The sequence below is a fragment of the Phyllobates terribilis genome, unplaced genomic scaffold, assembly GCF_046119375.1.
Source record: "Phyllobates terribilis strain yellow unplaced genomic scaffold, ASM4611937v1 Scaffold_3__8_contigs__length_932513732, whole genome shotgun sequence".
NCBI classification, from domain to species: Eukaryota; Metazoa; Chordata; class Amphibia; order Anura; family Dendrobatidae; genus Phyllobates; species Phyllobates terribilis.
Genome location: NW_027362763.1, coordinates 55,027,450 through 55,044,279, shown reverse-complemented (window position 1 = coordinate 55,044,279; position 16,830 = coordinate 55,027,450). Strand labels below are relative to the sequence as shown.

At 42.2% G+C, this 16,830-nt stretch overlaps 1 protein-coding gene across 5 annotated transcripts in view; it reads right to left on the bottom strand.

Moving 5' to 3' along the window:
- MSRA (methionine sulfoxide reductase A) overlaps nucleotides 1-16,830 on the bottom strand; it is a 331,431-nt gene that overhangs the window by 87,288 nt on the left and 227,313 nt on the right. For all 5 annotated transcript variants that reach the window (XM_073673879.1, XM_073673883.1, XM_073673880.1 and 2 more), the window contains one exon: nucleotides 16,230-16,336. In XM_073673879.1, the coding sequence (XP_073529980.1) occupies nucleotides 16,230-16,336 (107 nt within the window). The remainder of the gene's footprint in view (nucleotides 1-16,229; nucleotides 16,337-16,830) is intronic.

The window sequence follows — 16,830 nt, the reverse complement described above, 5'->3', positions numbered from 1 at the left end:
AGTATAATGCAGTCCCCATAGTCCTCCCTATAGTATAATGCACCCCTATAGTCCTCCATATAGTATAATGTACAGCCAATAGGCCTTCATACAGTAGAACGCACTCTCCATAGTTGTCCATACAGTATAATGCACTCCCCATAGTCCTCCATACAGTATAATGCAGTCCCCAAAGTCCTCCATATAGTATAATGCACTCCCCATACAGTATAATGCACTCTCTATAGTCCTCCATATAGTATAATGCAGTCCCCATAGTCCTCCATATAGTATAATGCACTCCCCATAGTCCTCCATATATTATAATGCACTCCCCATTGTCCTCCATATAGTATAATGCACTCCCCATTGTCCTCCATACAGTATAATGCACTCTGCATAGTTCTCCATATAGTATAATGCACTCCCCATAGTCCTCCCTATAGTATAACGCACTCCCCATAGTCCTCCCTATAGTATAACGCACTCCTCATAGTCCTCCATATAGTATAATGTACAGCCCATAGGCCCTCATACAGTATAATGCACTCTCCATAGTCGTCCATACAGTATAATGCACTCCCCATAGTTCTCCATATAGTATAATGCACTCCCCATAGTCCTCCATAAAGTATAATGCAGTCCCCATAGTCCTCCATATAGTATAATGCACTCCCCATAGTCCTCCATACAGTATAATGTACTCCCCATAATCCTCCATACAGTATAATACACTCCCCATAATCCTCCATATAGTATAATGCAGTCCCCATAGTCCTCCATATAGTATAATGCACTCCCCATAGTCCTCCATATAGTATAATGCACTCCCCATAGTCCTCCCTATAGTATAATGCACCCCATATAGTCCTCCATATAGTATAATGTACAGCCAATAGGCCTTCATACAGTAGAACGCACTCTCCATAGTTGTCCATACAGTATAATGCACTCCCCATAGTCCTGCATACAGTAAAATGCACTCCCCAAAGTCCTCCATATAGTATAATGCACTCCCCATACAGTATAATGCACTCTCTATAGTCCTCCATATAGTATAATGCAGTCCCCATAGTCCTCCATATAGTATAATGCACTCCCCATAGTCCTCCATATATTATAATGCACTCACCATTGTCCTCCATATAGTATAATGCACTCCCCATAGTCCTCCATACAGTATAATGCACTCTCCATAGTTATCCATATAGTATAATGCACTCCCCATAGTCCTCCCTACAGTATAACGCACTCCCCATAGTCCGCCATATAGTATAATGTACAGCCTATAGGCCCTCATACAGTATAATGCACTCTCCATAGTCGTCCATACAGTATAATGCACTCCCCATAGTCCTCCATATAGTATAATGCACTCCCCATAGTCCTCCATATAGTATAATGCAATCCCCATAATCCTCCATACAGTATAATGCACTCTCTATAGTCCTCGATATAGTATAATGTACAGCCCATAGGCCTTCATACAGTATAATGCACTCTCCATAGTCGTCCATACAGTATAATGCACTCTCCATAGTCGTCCATACAGTATAAAGCACTCCCCATAATCCTCCATACAGTATAATGCAGTCCCCATAGTCCTCCATATAGTATAATGCATTCCCCATAGTCCTCCATATAGTATAATGCATTCCCCATAGTCCTCCATATAGTATAATGCATTCCCCATAGTCCTCCATATAGTATAATGTACAGCCCATAGGCCTTCATATAGTATAATGCACTCTCCATAGTCGTCCATACAGTATAATGCACTCCCCATAGTCCTCCATATAGTATAATGCAGTCCCCATAGTCCTCCATATAGTATAATGCACTCCCCATAATCCTTCATACAGTAGAATGCACTCCCTATAGTCCTCCATATAGTATAATGCAGTCCCCATAGTCCTTCATATAGTATAATGCACTCCCCATAGTCCTTCATATAGTATAATGCACTCCCCATAGTCCTTCATATAGTATAATGCACTCCCCATAGTCCTCCATATAGTATAATGCACTCCCCATAATCCTCCATATATTATAATGCACTCCCCAAAATCCTCCATGCAGTATAATGCACTCCCCATAGTCCTCCATATAGTATAATGCAGTCCCCATAGTCCTCCATATAGTATAATGCACTCCCCATAGTCCTCCATATATTATAATGCACTGTCCATAGTCCTCCCTATAGTATAATGCACCCCCTATAGTCCTCCATATAGTATAATGAACAGCCCATAGGCCTTCATACAGTATAATGCACTCTCCATAGTTGTCCATACAGTATAATGCACTCCCCATAGTCCTCCATACAGTATAATGCACTCCCCAAAGTCCTCCATATAGTATAATGCACTCCCCCATACAGTATAATGCACTCCCCATACAGTATAATGCACTCTCTATAGTCCTCCATATAGTATAATGCAGTCCCCATAGTCCTCCATATAGTATAATGCACTCCCCATAGTCCTCCATATATTATAATGCACTCCCCATAGTCCTCCATATAGTATAATGTACAGCCCATAGGCCCTCATACAGTATAATGCACTCTCCATAGTCGTCCATACAGTATTATGCACTCCCCATAGTCCTCCATATAGTATAATGCACTCCCCATATTCCTCCATGTAGTATAATGCAATCCCCATAATCCTCCATACAGTATAATGCACTCTCTATAGTCCTCCATATAGTATAATGTACAGCCTATAGGCCTTCATACAGTATAATGCACTCTCCATAGTCGTCCATACAGTATAAAGCACTCCCCATAATCCTCCATACAGTATAATGCACTCTCTATAGTCCTCCATATAGTATAATGCAGTCCCCATAGTCCTCCATATAGTATAATGCATTCCCCATAGTCCTCCATATAGTATAATGCAGTCCCCATAGTCCTCCATATAGTATAATGCACTCCCCATAATCCTTCATACAGTAGAATGCACTCCCTATAGTCCTCCATATAGTATAATGCATTCCCCATAGTCCTCCATATAGTATAATGCACTCCCCATAGTCCTCCATATAGTATAATGCACTCCCCATAATCCTCCATATATTATAATGCACTCCCCATAATCCTCCATGCAGTATAATGCACTCCCCATAGTCCTCCATATAGTATAATGCAGTCCCCATAGTCCTCCATATAGTATAATGCAGTCCCCATAGTCCTCCATATAGTATAATGCACTCCCCATAGTCCTCCATATATTATAATGCACTGTCCATAGTCCTCCCTATAGTATAATGCACCCCCTATAGTCCTCCATATAGTATAATGTAGAGCCCATAGGCCTTCATACAGTATACTGCACTCTACATAGTCGTCCATACAGTATAATGCACTCCCCATAGTCCTCCATATAGTATAATGCACTCCCCATAGTCCTCCATATAGTATAATGCACTCACCATAATCCTCCATACAGTATAATGCACTCTCTATAGTCCTCCATATAGTATAATGCAGTCCCCATAGTCCTCCATATAGTATAATGCACTCCCCATAGTCCTCCATATAGTATAATGCACTCCCCATAGTCCTCCATATAGTATAATGTACAGCTCATAGGCCTTCATACAGTATAATGCACTCTCCATAGTCGTCCATACAGTATAATGCACTCCCCATAGTCCTCCATATAGTATAATGCAGTCCCCATAGTCCTCCATATAGTATAATGCACTTCCCATAATCCTCCATACAGTATAATGCACTCCCTATAGTCCTCCATATAGTATAATGCAGTCCCCATAGTCCTCCCTATAGTATAATGCACCCCCTATAGTCCTCCATATAGTATAATGTACAGCCAATAGGCCTTCATACAGTAGAACGCACTCTCCATAGTTGTCCATACAGTATAATGCACTCCCCATAGTCCTCCATACAGTATAATGCACTCCCCAAAGTCCTCCATATAGTATAATGCACTCCCCATACAGTATAATGCACTCCCCATACAGTATAATGCACTCTCTATAGTCCTCCATATAGTATAATGCAGTCCCCATAGTCCTCCATATAGTATAATGCACTCCCCATAGTCCTCCATATATTATAATGCACTCCCCATTGTCCTCCATATAGTATAATGCACTCCCCATTGTCCTCCATACAGTATAATGCACTCTCCATAGTTCTCCATATAGTATAATGCACTCCCCATAGTCCTCCCTATAGTATAACGCACTCCCCATAGTCCTCCATATAGTATAATGTACAGCCCATAGACCCTCATACAGTATAATGCACTCTCCATAGTCGTCCATACAGTATAATGCACTCCCCATAGTCCTCCATATAGTATAATGCACTCCCCATAGTCCTCCATATAGTATAATGTACAGCCCATAGGCCTTCATACAGTATAATGCACTCTCCATAGTCGTCCATACAGTATAATGCACTCCCTATAGTCCTCCATATAGCATAATGCACTCCCCATAGTCCTCCATATACAGTTATATGAAAAAGTTTGGGCACCCCTATTAATCTGAAGCTTAATGTTTTATAAAAATTGGTGTTTTTGCAACAGCTATTTCAGTTTGATATATGTAATAACTGTTGGACACAGTAATGTTTCTGCCTTGAAATGAGGTTTATTGTACTAACAGAAAATGTGCAATCTGCATTCAAACAAAATTTGACAGGTGCATAAGTATGGGCACCTCACCAGAAAAGTGACATAAATATTTAGTAGATCCTCCTTTTGCAAAAATAACAGCCTCTAGTCGCTTCCTGTAGCTTTTAATGAGTTCCTGGATCCTGGATGAAGGTATTTTTGACCATTCCTCTTTACAAAACAATTCCAGTTCAGTTAAGTTTGATGGACGCCGAGCATGGACAGCCCTCTTCAAATGATCTCACAGATGTTCAATGATATTCAGGTCTGGGGACTGGGATGGCCATTCCAGAACATTGTAATTGTTCCTCTGCATGAATGCCTGAGTAGATTTGGAGCGGTGTTTTGGATCATTGTCTTGCTGAAAGATCCATCCCCTGCGTAACTTCAACTTTATCACTGATTCTTGAACATTATTGTCAAGAATCTGCTGATACTGAGTGGAATCCATGCATCCCTCAACTTTAACAAGATTCCCGGTGCCGGCATTGGCCACACAGCCCCAAAGCATTATGGAACCTCCACCAAATTTTACTGTGGGTAGCAAGTGTTTTTCTTGGAATGCTGTGTTTTTTTGCCGCCATGCATAACGCCTTTTTGTATGACCAAACAACTCAATCTTGGTTTCATCAGTCCACAGGACCTTCTTCCAGAAAGAAATTGGCTTCTCCAAATGTGCTTTTGCATACCTCAGCCGACTCGGTTTGTGGCGTGCTTGCAGAAACAGCTTCTTTCGCATCACTCTCCCATACAGCTTCTCCTTGTGCAAAGTGCGTTGTATAGTTGACCGATGCACAGTGACACCATCTTCAGCAAGTTGATGCTGCAGCTCTCTGGAGGTGGTCTGAGAATTGTCCTTGACTGATCTCACCATTCTTCTTCTCTGCCTTTCTGATGTTTTTCTTGGCCTGCCACTTCTGGCCTTAACAAGAACTGTCCCTGTGTTCTTCCATTTCCTTACTATGATCCTCACAGTGGAAACTGACAGGTTAAATCTCTGAGACAGCTTTTTGTATCCTTCCCCTGAACAACTGTGTTGAATAATCTTTGTTTTCAGATCATTTGACAGTTGTTTTGAGGAGCCCATGATGCCACTCTTCAGAGGAGATTCAAACAGGAGAACAACTTGCAAGTGGCCACTTTAAGTAGCTTTTCTCATGATTGCATACACCTGGCTATGAAGTTCAAAGTTCAATGAGGTTACAAAACCAAAAAAGTGCTTTAGTAAGTCAGTAAAAAGTAGGTAGGAGTATTTAAAACAAGAAAATGATAAGGGTGCCCATACTTATGCACCTGTCAAATTTTGTTTGAATTCAGATTGCACATTTTCTGTTAGTAGAATAAACCTCATTTCAAGGCAGAAACATTACTGTGTCCAACAGTTATTACATATATCAAACTGAAACAGCTGTTGCAAAAACACCAATTTTTATAAAACATTAAGCTTAAGATTAATAGGGGTGTCCAAACTTTTTCATATAACTGTAGTATAATGTACTCCCCATAATCCTCCATACAGTATAATGCACTCCCCATAGTCCTCCATATAGTATAATGCACTCCCCATAATCCTCCATATATTATAATGCACTCCCCATAATCCTCCATACAGTATAATGCACTCCCCATAATCCTCCATATAGTATAATGCAGTCCCCATAGTCCTCCACATAGTATAATGCACTCCCCATAGTCCTCCATATAGTATAATGCACTCCCCATAGTCCTCCCTATAGTATAATGCACCCCCTATAGTCCTCCATATAGTATAATGTACAGCCAATAGGCCTTCATACAGTAGAATGCACTCTCCATAGTTGTCCATACAGTATAATGCACTCTCCATAGTCCTCCATATAGTATAATACACTCCTCATAGTCCTCCATATAGTATAATGCACAGTCCATAGTCCTCCATGTAGTATAATGCACAGCCCATAGGAGTCCATATAGTATAATGCACTCCCTATAGTCCTCCATATAGTATAATACACTCCCCATAGTCCTCCATGTAGTATAATGCACCCCATAGTCCTCCATATAGTATAATGCACAGCCCATAGTCATCCATGTAGTATAATGCACAGCCCATAGTCATCCATGTAGTATAATGCACAGCCCATAGTCATCCATGTAGTATAATGCACAGCCCATAGTCATACATGTAGTATAATACACTCCCCATAGTCCTCCATATAGTATAATACACTCCCCATAGTCCTCCATATAGTATAATGCACCCCATATTCCTCCATATAATATAATACACTCCCCATAGTCCTCCATGTAGAATAGTGCACCCCATAGTCCTCCATATAGTAAAATGCACTCCCTATAGTCATCCATGTAGTATAATGCACCCTATAGTCCTCCATATAGTAAAATGCACTCCCCATAGTCATCCATGTAGTATAATGCACCCCATAGTCCTCCATATAGTATAATACACTCACCATAGTCCTCCATGTAGTATAATGCACCCCATAGTCCTCCATATAGTATAATGCACTCCCCATAGTCATGCATATACAACCCCTGGCAAAAATTATGGAATCACCGGGCTCAGAGGATGTTCATTCAGTTGTTTAATGTTGTTGAAAAAAAGCAGATCACAGACATGGCACAAAACTAAAGTAATTTCAAATGGCAACTTTAGGGCTTTAAGAAACACTAAAAGAATTCAAGATTTAAAATGTGGTACTCAGTAAGGGTAATTTTTTTCAGACCAAGCAGAGGGAAAAAATTATGGAATCACTCAATTCTGAGGAAAAAAATAAGGAATCACCCTGTAAATTTTAATTTCCAAAACTAACACCTGAATCAAATTAGATCTGTTCGTTAGTCAGCATCTAAAAAGGAGTGTTCACAACTTGGAGAGCTGTTGCACCAAGTGGACTGATATGAATAATGGCTCCAACACGAGAGATGTAAATTGAAACAAAGGAGAGGATTATCAAACTCTTAAAAGAAGGTAAATCATCACACAATGTTGCAAAAGATGTTGGTTGTTCACAGTGAGCTGTGTCTAAAATCTGGTCCAAATACAAACAACATGGGAAGGTTGTTAAAGGCAAACATACTGGTAGACCAAGGAAGACATCAAAGCGTCAAGACCGGAAACTTAAAGCAATATGTTTCCAAAACAGGAAAGGCACAACAAAACAAATGAGGAATGAATGGGAGGAAACTGGAGTCAATGTCTGTGACCAAACTGTAAGAAACCGCCTAAAGTAAATGGGATTTACATACAGAAAGGCTAAACATAAGCCATCATTAACACCTAAACAGAAAAAAACAAGGTTACAATGGGCTAAGGAAAAGCAATCGTGGACTGTGGATGACTGGATGAAAGTCATATTCAGTGATGAATCGCGAATCTGCATTGGGCAAGGTGATGATGCTAGAACTTTTGTTTGGTGCCGTTCCAATGAGATTTATAAAGATGACTGCATGAAGAGAACATGCAAATTTCCACAGTCACTGATGATATGGGGCTGCATGTCAGGTAAAGGCACTGGGGAGATGCCCAAGTTTACATTGATATTTCAGACAGTTTTCTTATCCCATCAATTGAAAGGATGTTTGGGGATGATGACATCATTTTTCAAGATGATAATGCATCCTGCCATGGAGCAAAAACTGTGAAAACGTTCCTTGAAAGAAGACACATAAGGTCAATGTCATGTACTGCAAATAGTCCGGATCTCAATCCAATTGAAAATCTTTGCTAGAAGTTGAAGAAAATGGTCCATAACAAGGCTCCAACCTGCAAAGCTGATCTGGCAACAGCAATCAGAGAAAGTTGGAGCCAGGTTGATGAAGAGTACTGTTTGTCACTCATTAAGTCCATGTCTCAGAGACTGCAAGCTGTTATTAAAGCCAGAGGTGGTGCAACAAAATACTAGTGATGTATTGGAGTGTTCTTTTGTGTGTTTGTTTTTCATGATTCAATAATTTTTTCCTCGGAATTGAGTGATTCCATATTTTTTTCCCTCTGATTGGTCTGAAAATAATTACCCTTACTGAGAACCACATTTTAAATCTTGAATTCTTTTAGTGTTTCTTAAAGCCCTAAAGTTGCCATTTGAAATGACTTTAGTTTTGTGCCATGTCTGTGATCTGCTTTTTTTCAACAACATTAAACAACTGAATGAAAATCCTCTGAGCCCGGTGATTCCATAATTTTTGCCAGGGGTTGTAGTATAATGCACAGCCCATAGTCATCAATGTAGTATAATGCACAGCCCATAGTCCTCCATATAGTATAATGCACTCCCCATAGTCATCCATATAGTATACTGCACAGCCCATAGTCCTCCATACAGTATAATGCACTCCCCATAGTCACCCATGTAGTATAATGCACAGCCCATAGTCATCCATGTAGTACAATACACAGCCCATAGTCATCCACATAGTATAATATACTCCCCATAGTCCTCCATATAGTATAATGCACCCCATAGTCCTCCATGTAGTATAATGCACAGACCATAGTCATCCATATAGTATAATATACTCCCCATAGTCCTCCATATAGTATAATGCACCCAATAGTCCTCCATATAGTATAATGCCCAGCCCATAGTCATCCATATAGTATAATGCACAGCCCATAGTCATCCATGTAGTATAATGCACAGCCCATAGTCATCCATGTAGTATAATGCACAGCCCATAGTTCTCCACATAGTACAATGCACTCCCCATAGTCATCCATATAGTATAATGCAAAGCCCATAGTCCTCCATACAGTATAATGCACAGCCCATAGTCGTCCATATAGTATAATGCGCAGCCTATAGTAGTCCATACAGTATAATGCACAGCCTATAGTCGTCCATACAGTATAATGCACAGCCTATAGTCATCCATACAGTATAATGCACAGCCCATAGTCGTCCATACAGTATAATGCACAGCCCATAGTCATCCATATAGTATAATGCACAGCCCATAGTCATCCATATAGTATAATGCATAGCCCATAGTCATCCATGTAGTATAATGCACATCCCATAGTCATCCATATAGTATAATGCACAGCCCATAGTCATCCATATAGTATAATGCACAGCCCATAGTCATCCATGTAGTATAATGCACAGCCAATAGTTGTCCATACAGTATAATGCACAGCCCATAGTCATCCATATAGTATAATGCGCAGCCCATAGTCATCCATACAGTATAATGCACAGCCCATAGTCCATACATGTAGTATAATGCACAGCCCATAGTCCATACATGTAGTATAATGCACAGCCCATAGTCGTCCATACAGTATAATGCACAGCCCATAGTCATCCATATAGTATAATGCAGCCCTCATAGTCCTCTATACAGTTTTATGGCCCCCAAAATTTAATTGCTGAAACAACTGAACTTGCGATGATGGGTGGGCATGGGGGCTGGTGCTGGCACTAGGCCCTCCACGGCTCACAGGCCCCATGGAAGCCATGGGACCTGCCGCCATTGGCTGTATGCCACTGGATAGATAGGTAGATAGATGAAAGAAAGATAATAGATTATAATAGATAGATGATAGATGGATAATGTGCTGGTGGATCTGTACCACCCAAAACCACGCTGTACATAAGAGATAATTGAGCAGATACCGCCTGACCAGCTCAGCTCCACTACACCTGATAAATTCAGCTTTGCTGCATCTGTTACCTCCCCTCCATGTCACTCCCGCACACGGAGGCCCTGTGGGGTTATATGGGGGCTAATCTGCTAATCTTAATTCACAGTCTGTCTATTCTTAGCAGCTGCGATATTCCGAAGGAGCAGCGCACAGCACGGACCCGGCCCCACGTGACCAGACCTGGCTTTCCAGCAGAGATTGCGGATCTTCTCTTTATGGTATAAATACTGCAGATGTCACCAGATGTGGCAGCAACTACAGCCGCCTGCTCCTTATAGAGGGTGACTGATCCCGGCACTGAGAGCGAGGAGCCCACTCATCACCAATAAGTAGCCACACAATTCATGTGGTTGGCTGCAATGCTGCAGTTGACCAATAGAGGGGGCTTCATGCACCTTTGGCCGACTACATATGGAATTTGTATACATTGACTTTTATTTCAGAGTGTTGTGAGCATGCTCTATGACACGTGCAAAAGTTACTGTACAGAGAGGAAAAGGAGGTGAGCTGTGACATCACCTAATGTGAATTGTGGATCCTGTGTTATCTACTGTATATAAAGGTGTTATCAGTCATTGTACAGGAGGAGGTGAGCTGTGACATCACCTATTTTGAATGGTGGATCCTGTGTTATGTACTGTATATAGAGGTGTTATCACTCATAGTACAAGAGGAGGAGGTGGTGAGCTGTGACTGGTTGATCCTGAGCTATTGTCACGGGTGTGTCAGAAGTGACAGACAGTCGCCCTGCAGTTGGTTGCAGGAGATCTCTACGTTTGGCATTACAGACATCTTATTAGAGGTTGTCTCTAGGACCCAGCGGCTACCTCCCTCTGGCTAATTAACACCCTGGCCTGGGTGTATATACACCTGCTGTGTTTCAGGGGGAGGTGCCGGCGATATTCATTACTACTGGTGAAGGCTTTTTCAAGAGCAGTACTTCGTCCTCTCTGGAGCTTGAGGAGGTGTGCACATTTGTCTGGAGTCATCTAAAGCTAAGCTAAGCAAATTCCCCTGTTTGTTCACCCTTGTTGTCTGTAGTGTTTAGTGGAGATCGACTAGTGCTCATCTCCTCCCTTCCCTAGCCTTAGCCATACACCAGAGAAGGGCGAGACGAGGCACGCGTGCGGCTATTGGTGAAGAGTCAATACAGGGACATTAGGGGAGACAGGTTGACGCTACATCAACCTAGGAGGTCTCCACTTTCCCCCTTTCCCTAGAGTCTGGGCTCCCTTTCCCTCTTCCTTTTGTGTTTCAATAAGTCTTTCCCACACCTTGCATGACAGCTATATGTACAGGTGTTATCACATTTCCTTTCAGGCCTCAGTAGTGCTTTGGAATAACACTATCTTGTGGTTCCTCTTTGTGGAGACCACCACTGACATAGGAAGACCTTCTGGACCAGGCAATGCTCTCCTTCAAAAGGAAGAAAGCTGGGCCTCTAGCACCCTCCACTGGAGGTAGTCAACTCGTAAGCCAAACTAGGGTCTTCTCCAACTGAGAACACCGACCTACAGACAGCTGTTTGGGGGGTCTTGCCTCTACAAACTGTGGGACAGCTCCATAAGCATTAAAGACCCCACACTTAAGGTCTGAGACAAAGGATCACCCCCAATAGTTGCCCTAATGCCAAAATCCGAATATCACCCATTGATACATGCAATAAATTGAGACATAGAAGGTGGAAATCCCCTTTAAAATAGAATTTGATGACCATCACTTTAAAACTGGAAAAGAGAAGTATAACATCAGGCAAATTCAGTGTCCCTATAACGGCTCGTTATGTAGGGTTCTGTGAGACGCGGGGGTCTCTGTTCAGTTTTAATGACCCCCAGTGAGCTTCACGCGGTAGAATGTGACATCTTCTATTCAATCTCCAGTAATTAACCCTGCGCTCACTGTGTGAACATTGTGAAGCGTACATTAGGCCCTGGCGGACTCACATCCTCAGTGGTAAGCATGTTGGCCGCACGGGGTTCGGCACACAATGGATCTCCATATCTCAGCTGCCAGCTGGCAAATGTCCTGCGTGGAATTGGATTTGGAAACCTACAATTACACCGTAGTTCTCCTTTCAGGAGCAATGTCTGGACCCCAAATAGTGGTTATTAATTTCCGCCTGGTTGTCGTGCTCTGGAATCTCCTCGTCTCCACTATTACGGTATTTATTACTGGTGCAGTCACTGTGTACATACATTACATCACGGATCCTGTACTGATCCTGAGTTACATCCTGTATTATACTCCAGAGCTGCACTCACTATTCTGCTGGTGCAGTCACTGTGTACATACATTACATCACGGATCCTGAGTTACATCCTGTATTCTACTCCAGAGCTGCACTCACTATTCTGCTGGTGCAGTCACTGCGTACATACATTACATTACTGATCCTGCACAGATCCTGAGTTAAATCCTGTATTATACTCCAGAGCTGCACTCACTATTCTGCTGGTGCAGTCACTGTCTACATACCTTACATTCCTGACCCTGTACTGATCCTGAGTTACATCCTGTGTTATCCTCCAGAGCTGCACTCACTATTCTGCTGGTGCAGTCACTGTGTACATACATTACATTACGGATCCTGACTAACCTCCTGTATTATACTCCAGAGCTGCACTCACTATTCTGCTGGTGCAGTCACTGTGTACATACATTACATTACTGATCCTAAGTTACATCCTGTATTATACTCCAGAGCTGCACTCACTATTCTGCTGGTGCAGTCACTGTGTACACACATTACATTACTGATCCTGAGTTACCTCCTGTATTATACTCCAGAGCTGCACTCACTATTCTGCTGGTGCGGTCACTGTGTACATGCATTACATTACTGATCCTGAGTTACATCCTGTATTATACTCCAGAGCTGCACTCACTATTCTGCTGGTGCAGTCACTGTGTACATACATTACATTACTGATCCTGAGTTACATCCTGTATTATACTCCAGAGCTGCACTCACTATTCTGCTGGTGCAGTCACTGTGTACATACATTACATTACTGATCCTGCACAGATCCTGAGTTAAATCCTGTATTATACTCCAGAGCTGCACTCACTATTCTGCTGGTGCAGTCACTGTCTACATACCTTACATTCCTGACCCTGTACTGATCCTGAGTTACATCCTGTGTTATCCTCCAGAGCTGCACTCACTATTCTGCTGGTGCAGTCACTGTGTACATACATTACATTACTGATCCTGTACTGATCCTGAGTTATATCCTGTATTATACTCCAGAGCTGCACTCAGTATTCTGCTGGTGCAGTCACTGTGTACATACATTACATTACTGATCCTGAGTTACATCCTGTATTATACTCCAGAGCTGCACTCACTATTCTGCTGGTGCAGTCACTGTGTACATACATTACATTACTGATCCTGAGTTACATCCTGTATTATACTCCAGAGCTGCACTCACTATTCTGCTGGTGGAGTCACTGTGTACATACATTACATTACTGATCCTGAGTTACATCCTGTATTATACTCCAGAGCTGCACTCACTATTCTGCTGGTGCAGTCACTGTGTACATACATTACATTACTGATCCTGAGTTACATCCTGTATTATACTCCAGAGCTGCACTCACTATTCTGCTGGTGGAGTCACTGTGTACATACATTACATTACTGATCCTGAGTTACATCCTGTATTATACTCCAGAGCTGCACTCACTATTCTGCTGGTGGAGTCACTGTGTACATACATTACATTACTGATCCTGAGTTACATCCTGTATTATACCCCAGAGCTGCACTCACTATTCTGCTGGTGCAGTCACTGTGTACATACATTACATTACTGATCCTGAGTTACATCCTGTATTATACTCCAGAGCTGCACTCACTATTCTGCTGGTGGAGTCACTGTGTACATACATTACATTACTGATCCTGAGTTACATCCTGTATTATACTCCAGAGCTGCACTCACTATTCTGCTGGTGGAGTTACTGTGTACATACATTACATTACTGATCCTGAGTTACATCCTGTATTATACTCCAGAGCTGCACTCACTATTCTGCTGGTGCAGTCACTGTGTACATACATTACATTACTGATCCTGAGTTACGTCCTATATTATACTCCAGAGCTGCACTCACTATTCTGCTGGTGGAGTCACTGTGTACATACATTACATTACTGATCCTGAGTTACATCCTGTATTATACTCCAGAGCTGCACTCACTATTCTGCTGGTGGAGTCACTGTGTACATACATTACATTACTGATCCTGAGTTACATCCTGTATTATACTCCAGAGCTGCACTCACTATTCTGCTGGTGCAGTCACTGTGTACATACATTACATTACTGATCCTGAGTTACATCTTGTATTATACTCCAGAGCTGCACTCACTATTCTGCTGGTGGAGTCACTGTGTACATACAATACATTACTGATCCTGAGTTACATCCTGTATTATACGCCAGAGCTGCACTCACTATTCTGCTGGTGGAGTCACTGTGTACATACATTACATTACTGATCCTGAGTTACATCCTGTATTATACTCCAGAGCTGCACTCACTATTCTGCTGGTGGAGTTACTGTGTACATACATTACATTACTGATCCTGAGTTACATCCTGTATTATACTCCAGAGCTGCACTCACTATTCTGCTGGTGCAGTCACTGTGTACATACATTACATTACTGATCCTGAGTTACGTCCTATATTATACTCCAGAGCTGCACTCACTATTCTGCTGGTGCAGTCACTGTGTACATACATTACATTACTGATCCTGAGTTACCTCCTGTATTATACTCCAGAGCTGCACTCACTATTCTGCTGGTGCAGTCACTGTGTACATACATTACATTACTGATCCTGAGTTACGTCCTATATTATACTCCAGAGCTGCACTCACTATTCTGCTGGTACAGTCACTGTGTACATACATTACATTACTGATCCTGAGTTACATCCTGTATTATACTCCAGAGCTGCACTCACTGCTCTGCTGGTGCAGTCACTGTGTACATACATTATATTACTGATCCTGAGTTACATCCTGTATTATACTCCAGAGCTGCACTCACTATTCTGCTGGTGCAGTCACTGTGTACATACATTACATTACTGATCCTGAGTTACATCCTGTATTATACTCCAGAGCTGCACTCACTGCTCTGCTGGTGCAGTCACTGTGTACATACATTACATTACTGATCCTGAGTTACGTCCTATATTATACTCCAGAGCTGCACTCACTATTCTGCTGGTACAGTCACTGTGTACATACATTACATTACTGATCCGGAGTTACCTCCTGTATTATACTCCAGAGCTGCACTCACTATTCTGCTGGTGCAGTCACTGTGTACATACATTACATTACTGATCCTGAGTTACATCCTGTATTATACTCCAGAGCTGCACTCACTGCTCTGCTGGTGCAGTCACTGTGTACATACATTACATTACTGATCCTGAGTTACCTCCTGTATTATACTCCAGAGCTGCACTCACTATTCTGCTGGTGCAGTCACTGTGTACATACATTACATTACTGATCCTGAGTTACATCCTGTATTATACTCCAGAGCTGCACTCACTATTCTGCTGGTGCAGTCACTGTGTACATACATTACATTACTGATCCTGAGCTACATCCTGTATTATACTCCAGAGCTGCACTCACTATTCTGCTGGTGCAGTCACTGTGTACATACATTACATTACTGATCCTGAGTTACATCCTGTATTATACTCCAGAGCTGCACTCACTATTCTGCTGGTGTAGTCACTGTGCACATACATTACTGACCCTGTAGAGTACACAGTATGCCATCGTTGGATATACATGTAGCTGTACTGTTTTGCACGTTTCCTTTTCCTCTGGCGTCACTTGTGATGATTCTGGCTCGGTGTCATACAGAATGTCGCATTCAGCCACATGTGATCCCATAAAACCTGCTGTACCTTCTGGTAATCTTCTTTGGATCTCACAGCAGCGTCCATCTGTTGCTTGGTATAGGTGTAGATGACAGAACGATACATGGTTCCTCTGTCGTTCCCCTGACGCATCCCTGGTAGAGAAAACACAGAAGGACACCAAGGTCAGCATGGGGCGCTTCACACATGACGGGTCAGTGCTGAATGGTTTGGCGGTGGTAACAGCCTTGAAGAAAAAACTGTATGACATCAGAAGTGCCTATAACTTAATGTACAGCCATACGACCCTATATACACTACAGGCAGGTCCGTACAACTGTGCTAATCATAAACCTACATAGACCCCACATGTACGCCACCGCACACTGATACATGCACCATCACAGGACTGTACACACATCATACATGCACCATCACAGGATCGTACACACATCATACATGCACCATCACAGGATCGTACACACATCATACGTACACCATCACAGGATCATACCCACATCATACATACACCATCACAGGACCGTACACACATTATACATGCACCATCACAGGACAGTCCACACATCATACATACACCATCACAGTACTGTACACACATCATACATGCACCATCACAGGACTGTACACA